This window comes from Lepidothrix coronata, unplaced genomic scaffold (genome assembly GCF_001604755.1).
Source record: "Lepidothrix coronata isolate B3197 unplaced genomic scaffold, Lepidothrix_coronata-1.0 Scaffold290, whole genome shotgun sequence".
Taxonomy (NCBI): domain Eukaryota; kingdom Metazoa; phylum Chordata; class Aves; order Passeriformes; family Pipridae; genus Lepidothrix; species Lepidothrix coronata.
Genome location: NW_016690470.1, coordinates 130,200 through 142,161, shown reverse-complemented (window position 1 = coordinate 142,161; position 11,962 = coordinate 130,200). Strand labels below are relative to the sequence as shown.

Sequence of the window (11,962 nt, the reverse complement as noted above, 5' to 3'; positions counted from 1 at the left end):
GTTCTTGGAAGGCTTTTGGAAGTTAATTGAAGATTACTAGTTCTTGTGCAAAAGCTGGTTTATGATATTTAATGACTTCTGCTTTTCATTTGGCAAAACTGGAATGAATATTTCTTCTAAATTAGAAAATATTTTACAACCTCTGACTCCAGCATGAAAGAATTCTGCAGAGAAAGTGTTTTCTTTATGTACAATTGGAGAACAGTTCAGTGATGTGAGGGGGGGTCTGAGCTGTGTTACAAGTCCTAACGCTGTGGCAGGAAAGACCAAGAGGGAGAAAAGGGATGAGATGGCATTTTGAGAGAGAAATTAATTCAGTTACATGAATCATTGGTATAAAAGGCTTTTGTGGAGAAGGCTGCCCTGGGAAGCCTAGATTTTAAGGCTGTAATTGGAATTTGAGCTTAGGGACAGATCCTTAGCTGGGAAAATCAACACGACTGCAATTGGGCCCAGTCAGTTAGTTCACTGGAATAAAACAGCCACAGGAACAGCTTACAGCTGGTCCTTCCATCCCTGCAGCCAGTGCATCCCACTGTTCCTGCTGAGAGTGGAGCAGCTCAGCCATGCTGTGTGTAACCTGACAGCTGGGAAATCCAGTTACATCCAACCTGGATTTTCAGCTCTAGACAGAAATTCACTTAATCTTAGTTTTTAGAGGAGAGCACAGTAATAAAATATAAAGCAATGATTTAAAAAAATAATCTCTATAATAAGGAAAACAAAAGCTTCTGGGGCACAGCCTGACCTGCAGGGAAGGAGCTGCTGGCCTAGGGGGGTCAGAGTTGTGTCCCATCCCTGCTGCATTCTTACCAAATCCAGTCTGCTAACACCTGGTCACCTCCCTAACCTTCCAAAACAGCTGAACTGGGGAAATGGGAGTTATTAAACCTTCAAACCCATCCGTTTCAGACAGGCTGGCGAGCTGCCAGCTGTGTCCTCAGGCGCAGGGAGGATCTGGCTCCCTGCCCCTTGGGTGCCTGCCAGAGAGTCCCAGAGTCTTCGAAGGATAGAGAGGATTTTCCCACTTTTTGTGCCAAGTAAGGCCTTTATCTTGCAGAGCATCCATATACGACACTCCCAATGTCAGTGTTTAGCACCAAGATGCCATTCCTGGGAGCAGGAATGCCGTCAGCTACACCTGGCAGATGCTGTAGTGAACTCCTGTTGGATCCACCAGGGTCTCTTCAATCATTTCAATCACATTGCCTTTGGGATGCGGGTGTGAGGTCTCTGTGGAGGGAAGCTTGTCTATGTTGTTCACTGGCTTCTGCTGCAAAAAGAGAAAGCACAATTTTAATTTCTGGAGGGAGCCCGTGCCCTGTGTCTGTGCTGCCCTGTCCTGAGTTCCCCTGCCCTCCCAGCCACGCTGGACGTACCGGGGGGGGCTTTGGGGCAAAGTCCTTCTCGCAGACGTGTGCGATGATCCCGGCGGCCAGGGCGTCCCCGAGGACGTTGGTCATCGTCCGCAACCGGTCCCTGGGGGAGAGACACAGTGAGGGGGCAGGGGGTGGCCACAGCCATCGTGCCCGGGGTGGGGGTGGTTTTGGAACGTTTCAGCCCCCATCCCAGGTGTCCCACTGCTGTTGCTAATGGTGAGCCGAGGGCTGTGATGGTTTTGCAGATACAGAGAGAAAACAGTCGCTGTGATGTCTCTGTGAGCCCCGTGCTGTGACTGTCTCACTCTGGCACGTGTTCAGTGCAGGGACCTGCCTGTGCCACCTCCCAGACTGGGGCATTGGCATCGTCTGTGCTCGGTGTGGGGGTGAGCTGCCTCCTTGAAATGCCTCTCAGGGAGAAAATCCTGTAGGTCCAACCACAGCACTTGTCTCGTTTACCCAGGCACCTCTCACAGGTGATGGTGGTGGGTACCCTGGGATGCTGAAAGGCTGAACTGGTGTTGTGTTACCCTTCCTTTAAGTGAAAGAAAGGCACTGTTCCCTCTCTGCCCAGGGGGGCTGTGAAGTACAAACCAGCCACCCACACCTCAGCTCAGTGTGGTTTCTCACCTAATGATTTGCTTTGCTTTTATCTTAGTACTTTAAAATGGGACATTTTAAACAGTGCTGCATCCAGTTGGTGGCTGCTCACTAGTGGTGTCCCCCAGAGATCAGCGTTGGGCCCAGTTCTGTTTAATGTCCTTATTGATGATCTGGATGAGGGGATTGAGTGTACCATCAGCAAATTTGCAGATGACACCAAGTTGGGGGGGGAGTGTTGATCTGCTGGAAGGCTGCAGAGGGACCTGGAGAGGTTGGAGAGTTGGGCTGATTCCAAGGGGATGAGGTTCAACCAGGCCAAGGGCCGGGTCCTGCCCTTTGGCCACAACAACCCCCGGCAGCTCCCCGGGCTGGGGACAGAGTGGCTGGAGAGCAGCCAGGCAGGAAGGGAGCTGGGAGTGGGGATGGACAGGAAGCTGAACAGGAGCCAGAGTGTGCCCAGGTGGCCAAGAGGGCCAATGGATCCTGGCCTGGCTCAGGAAGAGTGTGAGCAGCAGGAGCAGGGCAATAATTCTTCCCCTGGACTCAGTGCTGGTGAGGCCACCCCTGGAGTGCTGTGTCCAGTTCTGGGCCCTCAGCTCAGGAAGGACATGGAGGGGCTGGAGCAGGTCCAGAGAAGGGCAACAAGGCTGGGGAAGGGACTGGAGGACAAGTGCTGTGAGGAGAGGCTGAGGGAGCTGGGGCTGTTCAGCCTGGAGAGGAGGAGGCTCAGGGGAGACCTCCTCACTCTCTACAACTCCCTGACAGGAGGGGGGAGCCAGGTGGGGGTTGGTCTCTTTTCCCAGGCAACCATCAACAAGACAAGAGGGCTGGGTCTTGAGCTGTGCCAGGGGAGGTTTAGGTTGGATATTAGGAAGAAATTCTTCACAGAGAGAGTGCTCAGCCATTGGAATGGGCAGCCCAGGGAAGTGGTGGATTCTCCGTCCCTGGAGGTTTTTAAGACAAGACTGGATGTGGCATCAGTGCCATGGGCTGGTAACCACAGCGGGGTTGGATCAAGGGTTGGACTTGATGATCTCAGAGGTCTTTTCCAACGCAGTTGATTCTATGATTCTGTGATTTCACAAGGTGTGTGTTGTGTTTGTGACAAGTGTAATCCAGTTTCTGTCTCGAGATCAGTCTGGTTTCATCCATCAAGAGGAAGATACGTCACCATTAACCTGGAGCCCGCAGCAGGTCTTAAGGAGAGCACTTACAGAGCCCAGTCGACGGCGATGATGAGGGTGATGTCCTCAGTCGGGAGCCCCACCGAGGTGAGCACGATGACCATGGTGACGAGCCCGGACTGCGGGATCCCGGCGGCGCCGATGCTGGCGGCCGAGGCCGTGATGCTGCAACGAGAGGGGGCTGCGCAGTTCACACGAGCGCGTTTGCGTGGAAAAGTGAGTTATTCCTCTGTGGAAGGGTTGGGTTGGATCTGGCTCCCTCCACCTTCCTGCTCCTGGCTGCTGCCATCCTGAACCCCCCTGCCTGTGCACAGCAGGGGCTGGTAGCTGGTGTCCTGGCTCTGTGCTTGCACAGCTCCCCTCTGCCTTCAGGGGAGGGAGCCCCTGCTTAAAACTGCTAAATATTTGCAACTGTACTTAATTATTATTATCTATTTAGGTGCTTTATTTCCCTGCTTATGGAATGCAGATATCCCATTCCTGAAGGGGAGTAAATGGCTCCTGCAGAAACCCTCCTGTGCTCAGGTCCTGCAGTGCTGACCTGCTCCAGCCGTGCTGTCTGTACAACTGGGCTTTCCCCTACAGGCAAAGTCCTTGACCTGCAGCAGATTCTGGGGGCAGAGCCCAGCCCAGCATTCCCTGGCACATGATGCAGGGCCTGCAACACGCTGCCCCTTTCCCTGCTCCTCAGCTTCCCAGAAGGGTTCACTCTGTGCATTAACAAGACCTCTGCGAGCGGGAAAAGCGCATGAGAGGTCGTCCTAACGTCCGTAAACGGGAACAGAGAGAAATAATTCGGCTGCTGCAAAGAAACCTTTACCTTATGGTTATGATTTGTCCCAGGTCCAGTTCGTACTCGTTGACCTGGGCGATGAAGATGGCAGCCACGGCCTCGTAGAGGGCGGTGCCGTCCATGTTGATGGTGGCACCGACGGGGAGCACGAACCGCGCCACGCGCCTGTCGATGCCGTTGTTCTCCAGGAGACACTTGAGGGTGATGGGCAGGGTGGCTGAGCTGCAGGACAGGAAATGATCAGTGATTGCCTCTGCTGCCTGCGTTGAGCCTTACAGGAGTGGGTGTGGTGGGACAGGAGCCCTCCCAGCCTCACAAACGGCTGCAGCCGTGAGAGTCTCTCCAGCTCGTACCACCCGAGGAAGGGACATCGTTAGCTGAGTGAGCTGCAGGCTGCGAGAGGAAATGTCAGAATGTCGTTTCGGTGGCTGCAGGTGCCACTCTGACCAGCTCTGTGCCGTGGCTGCAGCTCTGTGGTGCATCCCTGGCCCCCACATTAATCCTGCAGCACCTCCTGGAGCGTGGGACAGTGTGGGACAGCACTGGCCATGCCAGGCTCCAGCCTGACCCCCGTGGTCCTTGTCTGTCTCCTCTGTGCCGTGGGCACGAGGGGCAGCTGTCTTGGCTCCTGCACCCCCTGAACTCTCTCTTGTTTCTTTCTAGCAGGAGGACCTGAGCTGTCCCACGGGAGCTGGGATGAGGACACGGAGAAGAAGGAACAAGTGGAAGAAAGGAGACCCCAGAAGAGAAGTTGATGGGATCACGACAGACTCTGGGAGGACGGGACTGCTTTTGGGAAAGGAGCTGGATGCAGAGCACAGCACAGTGGCCCCCAGGCACAGACCATGGGGCTGGGACAAGGAGCAGGGTGTTCCCTCCATCCCTGTGTGCCATCTCTCCAGCTCACTTAGCTGGCTGCAGAGCAGAGGGAGGAGGAAGCCTGATGGAGACAGAGCTGGAGACGCAGGTCCAGGAGGAGGGCAGGTCATTAAGAGTTGCAGAAGCACCTGCAGCAGTGGGGGCTTGGAAGGGAGTCACTGTCTAGGTGGCTTTATTGGGATCATGTCAAGAAGCAACAGGGAGGCCAGAAAAACCCTTTGCCTCTTTGCCTGGTCAGATGTTTTCTAGGAAAATGTTTGAACTTGTGTGTCATCCAGAAAGGATGGTAGTTTGTAGTGTAAAGTTTCTTCATTGTTATAAAGAATGTTTTTCAATGAAAATACAATAGATGAATATAATGTAAAATTATAAAATCTTTTCAAAGCAGGCAACATTTTTCTGTGGAGGAATTTGAGACATAGAGAGTTCATTTTAGATTGTCAGAAAAGCGTTCAGAAGAGCTTTTGATGTGTTCAGTTAAACCCCAGGATCATAATAAACTCATGTGTTTTTATAAAGCACCTACAGCAGTTCTAGTTTGAATTCATGGAAAGAAAACTGCAGCTTTTAAAAGAAGCACAGACACACACACACACAGAGAAACATTGCTGGTTTGGTCTGGGAAAACCCCAGGAGAGTGAATGGAAGAGCACCGTGAGCTGCCCTGATCTCCAGATATACTGACAGGGCAGGGCCAAGAATCTGCTTCCCCTGAAAACCAGGAGCATTTGCATTTCAAATAGTGCTGGAGCATAATTTTCCTTTAAGTTAACACCAGTCCTCCTGTACAGCTCCCCTGGCCATACACAGCCACGCCTCCCTTGCTAAACCAGATTACTGCTCAGCGGCATTGGCAGGTTTCAGCCACGTTTTCCTACCTGGAGGATGTAGCTAAGGCGATCAGCAAGGCTTGCAGGATCCCCTGAATGAAAGCAAAGGGGTTTTTCTTAGTTATGAGCACAAAAAGCAGAGGTAAAATGACGAGTCCGTGCACGGCAAGCCCTGACACCACTGTAATGACATACAGTCCCAGCTTCTGTCCTATAACCGACGGATCTTCCATCTCCAGGATCTTTCCAGCAATGAGAAACACAATGCCAAAGGGGAAGTACCTGCAAAGAATAAGAATAAAAGAATAATTCATGAGGGTGCAGCAGTGCCTGAAGCACTGCACGACAGGCACTGCAGCGTTTGGTGCCGTGTGGTGCAGCTGCACGAGAACAAATCCAGTGCTCACAGCAGATACACGCAGAGGTGTGACCGGCAGTGCCATCGGACAGCAGGAAAGGAAATAAACTGAAACCAATGGAAACCAGATTTACCAAACGGCCATCGAGACAATTTTCATAACTGCTTCGTTCAGGCACTGGCACACGTTAACCAGGGGGGCTCCTCGCTCGCCCATTTTTCCCAGGAGGAGTCCTGCAATCAAACACAGTGGGTTATGTTACTCAGGAGCAGCACGTGTTGGGCTGGGTGTCTGCAGGCTCTGGTGGCCACAGAACGGGGGGCACTGGGCAAGCTGACGCTCAGCACAGGTTGCCACGAGCTCTCGCGAGTCACGGCCGTTCCCTGCTCCAAGCAAACACATCTGCCTTCTCTCACAAAACCCCACCAGACCCAGAGCCAGGATTTGGACCATTCCTTGCACAGAAAACAGATAAAAGTTCAGTGCTGCTCAGGGCTGGAAGAGTCACTTCCCGAGGTGGATAAAGTGCGGATTAGCTGGATTAGGTGGATGGCTGGATGGCTGTTTGGTAATACAAGAATAATGAGCTCCAGAAGCAGAAACGGATTTTTTTTGCAGGACAGAGCCTGGTGGGGTTCTCTGTAGCTGAGGATGTGGTGCTGTGCTGCAGCCCTGCCCTTGCTCAGGTTGTGCCACTTGGATCACTCCAGCAGTGCTCAGGGTCTGGTCCCGTGGGCAGTGGCTGCTCTCAGTTCCCCCCTGGGCAGGGCTGTTCCTCACCCTGCTGGTGGCTCACAGGCTGTTCCCTGGTGGTGACAACACACGGGGCTGTACAGTGATACGTCAGGAAGGATCCGACTGAGTTGCTTGGATACAGCCATTAAGCCTCCTCTCTTAAGTCTGTTTTTTCCTTTTGATGTTGTTGCATTAACGTAATCCAGCCTGATTTTCTGTTGAAGGAATACTAGAGCAGAAATACAGGAATGGTTAGGAGGGGTAATGGTGCTGTCTGGCCTGCCAGTGTTAAATCCCATTGGTTTCACTGGCTGGGAGCTCTCTCAGGAACCCACTGAGCAAAGGAAAAAGGAGGCTTTGAGCATTTTTCCATATTGTTTCCAGCCCACAGCACATCCTCCTTGTATTGGCTAAAATTAATTTTGAAGCACTGTACAGGCATCTGCTTTAGCTTGGAAAAGAAGAATATAGACAGGATCTTGTCCCACTCATCCCTCCTCAGTCCTCAGAGGCCCTTGGTGGGTGGTGGGATCTCCTGCCTTGCTCAGAAGAGACATGAGATGGAGTCACCTTTGCCAGGACTTTCAGAAATGAGACAAGGCTTGGCACATTTAAATCTCAGCTCTGTGGGTATTCATCTGGTATTTGATGGCCACAAAAGCTGCTTTGGAAGAAAGTCATTGCTCTTCAGGTCCTACAGAGCTGATTTGGGAGACAGGTCCTTAGCAAACAGACAGCTTCCTGCAAGGAGCTTGAAATCTCTGCTCTTTTCTGGATTTCAAAAGGACTGAGGCTCTCAGTGACAGTGGAGGGACTGTCAGAGCTGGGGGAACTGTGTGGAGTCACCATCCACAGCAAAGTCACTCTGGTACCCAGCAGGTGCTCTGTGGGTGCTTTGCTCTCAGACACACAAACTGCCTAATTTGCTCTCACACAAAAATACCCTTTGCTGAGGCCTCAGCCAGTTCCCACCTGGCCTCCCCACCTTGCATGGAGGAGGTGATCCTGTTTCCCAAGCTGTTCCCACTGAACAAGCCGAGTGCCCTCCCCACTCCATGGGGCTGTGGTGCCTTCCCTGTCCCTCTCCTGTTTTCTGCCAGGCCCTTCCTTGCAGGGAAAGCCTCCTGTGGGTATATGAATCCTTTACTGAGGTACCCATGCCCAGCTGCCAGTCTGTGGCTTCGTGGAGCTCTAATCCATCCTGGGCAGAACATGGGGAGCACAGCTGGTGGCTGGGGCTGGCTCAGGTGATCTCCTGCTGCCTCCTAACTCAGGCTGATCCCACTCCCACGCCAGAGGAGAAAAGCAGCTTCTTCTTGCAGGTTTGACAGGGCTGTAGGAGGGCACGTGTCCTGCAGGCAAGAGCTCAGCACTTTCCCTGAGCGTCCAGGGTCTGCAGGAGGTGTTGGTTGCTGGGACAGGAGTTTGCCAGAGGCAAAGTCTGCAGGGATCTGGCTCTGCCCAGTCTCACTGAGGCCATCCCCTCGGGGCTCTCTCTGTGTCGTGGCCTTTAGAACTGGCCCCTCTCCGTGGCTCTGACTGCAGCCAGTGCTCTCCAGTGCTGTGCTGGCTGTGCTGCCTCCTCCCCTCAAATCCTCTAATTGGCTTTTTGGTTCCTTATACACAAAGTTCAAGCTCCTTGCCCTCACCTCCTTATCTACACATAATCCTGTCCCCATCCTTATCTCACTGCCTCCTACTCTTTTTCCTCCTGGTCCTTCCCTCCTTTCTTGCTCAGCCTTGTACCCGGTGTCACTTTGAGCCAGCTCCAAGTTCCTCCTTGCAGTGACTTTCTCCCCTTCAAACCTCCTTCTCTCTTGCACGTGTTTCTGCACAACCTCTGGTCCATCTTCCTTCTCAGAATTGCTGCTGAGCACCTTGTCCACACAGGATTGCAGGCTGCTCGATGCAGAATGCTTCCCTACCTCCTTCAGAAACTCCTGTTGTAAATTCCCATGTATTTGTGACAGCACAAGTCTGACCCCAGTGTCACATCCTGCCTGCTCAGGGGGCTGAACCCTCAGCATGAAGGGTTTGGATCATTGGGATGAGCTGTGTCTCAGGTAGCCTCTGCAAAAATTACACCTCACTTCATTCAAGAAAAGGTTATGTTACGGTTTGAAAACCCCCAGGACCCCCGTGTGGGCTGTGGAAGCTCATATGGGAAATCTGGGGAGAAAACAGCCTTCCCAGGGCCTACAGCCTCAGTGAGCTCCACCATGGGTGGGACTGATGGGACAGAGCTCTGTGCTGGGCCCAGTTCCCAGGGACTGGAGCAGTTAAAGAACCTCATCCCACAGCTCTCCCCAGGGTGAGCGTGGTGGCTGCAGCCACTGCCAGCCCGGGCTGCAGCCCCGCTCTGGAGGAGCAGGTACCTATTGTTGCTGAGAAGATGACGATCCCCAGGACGTTCATCTCGTTGCTGGTCCCAGCCAGGGTCCTGTAGGTCATCTCAGGGGATGGTGTCAGCTCGAGGAACACGGGCCGATGGATTTCGGGGTTTTGGTCGTCGGGTGCGAAGTAAATAAAGTTGACAGGTTTCCCTGGGACCTTTGGGGAGCCGGGAGACTTCACCACCGGGACAAGAACGGTTCGATACTGGAACAGAAGCAGAGGAGTGAGGGTGGTGTGCTGCTGGTGTGAGCTCCATCCTGCTCTGAACACGGAGGCAAGGCAGCCCTGGTGGTCACGGAGGTTCAGAGTTTGTTTTCCAGGCAGTAAAAGGCTGGTGGAAATAAGGAGCAAGAGGCAAGAGGAGCTGTGGCTGCTCCCTGCAGAGCCCAGCCACTGTTGGCCAAGGCTGCTGGGCAGACACGTGGTGGTGTGAGTCGGGTCTCTGCAGACCTCTGTGGGATCCCAGCACAGCACTGGGGGAGCACTGTGGTCCCCAGGGAGAGGTTCCCCCATCCCTCTACCTGGGGGCTTTACTGATGCTTTCCCAATGCCATGAGTTTGCTTGTCTTCCCTCTCCCTCCACCCTACCTGGCCCCTCCTCAGCCCATCCCCTTTGCCCACCCCAGCCTGCCCTGTGCCTCCTGCCTGCCCCTCTGCTGCCCCTTCCCCCGGGACTGGGGAGCTGCTTTTTCTGTACATGCCCCTTCCAGGCAGAGGGCAGGCAGGGGGGTCCCTGTGAGCCTGTGTTCCCCCAGCACCCTCCTGCCTTCAGGTGCCCTCCTTGGGGTGAGCGGGGAGGGAGGCAGAGGAGAGGGGAAGGAAGAAAGGGGAAGGGAAGGAAAAAGGGGGAAAGGAAGGGAAGGGGAAGGGAGAAGGGGCTCATGTCTGGGCTGTGGGTGGGGAAAGAGGCAGCCCCACGTGGAGCTGAGCACCATCCCAGGCGCCCACAGAGGGGCCAGGTGAACTCACCTGCTGGAATGAAGCTTCAACCAGGTTAGAAGGAAACATGTTTCTGCAAGAGAGCAACAATATGGAGGTTAAAGTGTGTTGTGAGAGCACAGGGAGCACCCTGGGAAGCACCTCTGGTGGGCATGGAGACCTGGAGGAGGAGGTTACAGCCAACACCAGCAGGCTGAGGGCAAAGAGAGGCTGGAAGGTCAACACAGAGCAGGACTGAGAATCACTCATAAATGGGACTCATGGAAAGCCAGAGCCTGGGACAGACATCTGCCACCTGTAGCAGAAGCCTCAGAGCTGGAGCAGAATGCTCAGAGCCTGGTCCAGTCCATGGAATGCCTCCAGAAATGGAGATTCTCCCCCAGCCCCTGGGTCGGTGCTTCACCCCCTCCCCAGGTATCCCCACCTGCTGCTTAAAGACAGCCCTGGGTCAGCTCTGGGCTTGGCATCTCCCTGCTGGAGTTGCAGGGGAGAACCCCTGAGCCTTGAGGGAGTGTTAATGTGTCTGTTCTCTGCTCCTTCCCCTGTTTGCAGGGGGCTTTGGGAGAGCAGTGACAGTGACAGTGGTCAGAGGGACGTGTGGTGGGGCAGGTGAACCCCACATTGCTGGGCTCGGAGGTACCAGCACCTGGCCAGGAGAGTTCTCCTGTTTCCCTGGAGATCTCAATGTCTCCTGGGAACTTGGAGCCTTCTGGGAAGATCTTGTCATCATAAACTTGGCCCCTGCTGAAATCCTGGGACGTACCTGATCAAATCCAGCAGTGCATCAGCGGAGCTCAGCACCACCTTCCCCACAGTGTCATTGTCCTTCTGGGCAGCTGCCCCAGGGTGGATGCTGACCACGAGGATGATCCCCACAGTCACTGCCATGAAGGTTGTCCAAAGGTAGTAGGTGATGGTGATCACCCCCATCTTCCCACAGGCCTTGGAGTCCATGGTGGCCAAACCAGACATGAGGCTGCAGCAAAAACGTGGTGGTCAGTCAGTGTCTGCTGCCAGAGCTGCACAGGATGTGTCTGATGGGCAAAATATCCAAGGTGGGAGTGGTTTCCATAGATATTTTCTAAACCAGTGCCTGAGTGCATCACTGAGCTCTTGCACATTCATGTGCCAGTGCCCACAGGGTCTCACACCCAGGACGGGCTTGTGGCAGCCCAGGCTGAGCTGTGAAGGGCAGGAGACACCTCTTTTCAAGGTCTGGCCATGTTTTCTGTTGTCTCCGAGGGTTAAGAAGTCTGTATTCTTAGTGTATTTTGATGGTGAATAACTGATGTTGTTCTTTTTTGGTAAGATACCGTTACCCTAAATCTCCAGCGTCCCGTGCCACTGCTGTGCGTGACTGAACAGCAAAGGAATGTACCAGCAAAGTTCATAAAATCCTGGTGGGGATGGGCCCCACACCCCCAGGAGAGAGGTGCTGGTTCAGATTTCATGCACACGTTAAGCTTTCCTAAGAAGTAACCCATAAGCTACTTCTTAGCAAAATGGCTAAAAATAGAGAGGGCATTACTGGCTGCCCCAGCAGGGAGAGCAGTGCCGGTGGTGGGGGCAACTTGGTTACAGGACTGGAAGGTCCTCAGTGGATTTGCTGAGGACACCAAGTTGGGAGGAGCTGCTGACTCCCTCAAGGACATTTGTCACGTCCTGACAAATGTGAGGGCTGGGTGCTCACCAACTGCGAGGTGTTTAACAAAGGCAAATGCCAGATCCTGCCCCTGGGATGGGCAGTGTTGGATGCAGGGACAGACTGGGGAACGAGGGGCTGGGGAACAGCACCATGGGAAGGGCCCTGGGGGTCCTGGTTAGTGGCCAGTTGGATCTCAGTCAGCAGAGTGTCCTGGCAGCCCAA

General features: G+C 53.8%; 1 protein-coding gene across 1 annotated transcript in view; it reads right to left on the bottom strand.

The window, feature by feature from the left end:
* Positions 1 to 1,010: 1,010 nt before the first annotated feature.
* LOC108508318 (excitatory amino acid transporter 5-like) overlaps positions 1,011 to 11,962 on the bottom strand; it is a 15,085-nt gene continuing 4,133 nt past the window's right edge. Inside the window, exons 3-11 of the mRNA XM_017837044.1 lie at positions 10,859 to 11,071; positions 10,126 to 10,168; positions 9,138 to 9,360; positions 6,161 to 6,260; positions 5,717 to 5,950; positions 3,987 to 4,181; positions 3,197 to 3,331; positions 1,380 to 1,479; positions 1,011 to 1,273 (exon numbers count right to left, since the gene is read on the bottom strand). Of these exons, the coding sequence (XP_017692533.1) occupies positions 1,136 to 1,273; positions 1,380 to 1,479; positions 3,197 to 3,331; positions 3,987 to 4,181; positions 5,717 to 5,950; positions 6,161 to 6,260; positions 9,138 to 9,360; positions 10,126 to 10,168; positions 10,859 to 11,071 (1,381 nt within the window). The 3' untranslated portion in view covers positions 1,011 to 1,135. The remainder of the gene's footprint in view (positions 1,274 to 1,379; positions 1,480 to 3,196; positions 3,332 to 3,986; positions 4,182 to 5,716; positions 5,951 to 6,160; positions 6,261 to 9,137; positions 9,361 to 10,125; positions 10,169 to 10,858; positions 11,072 to 11,962) is intronic.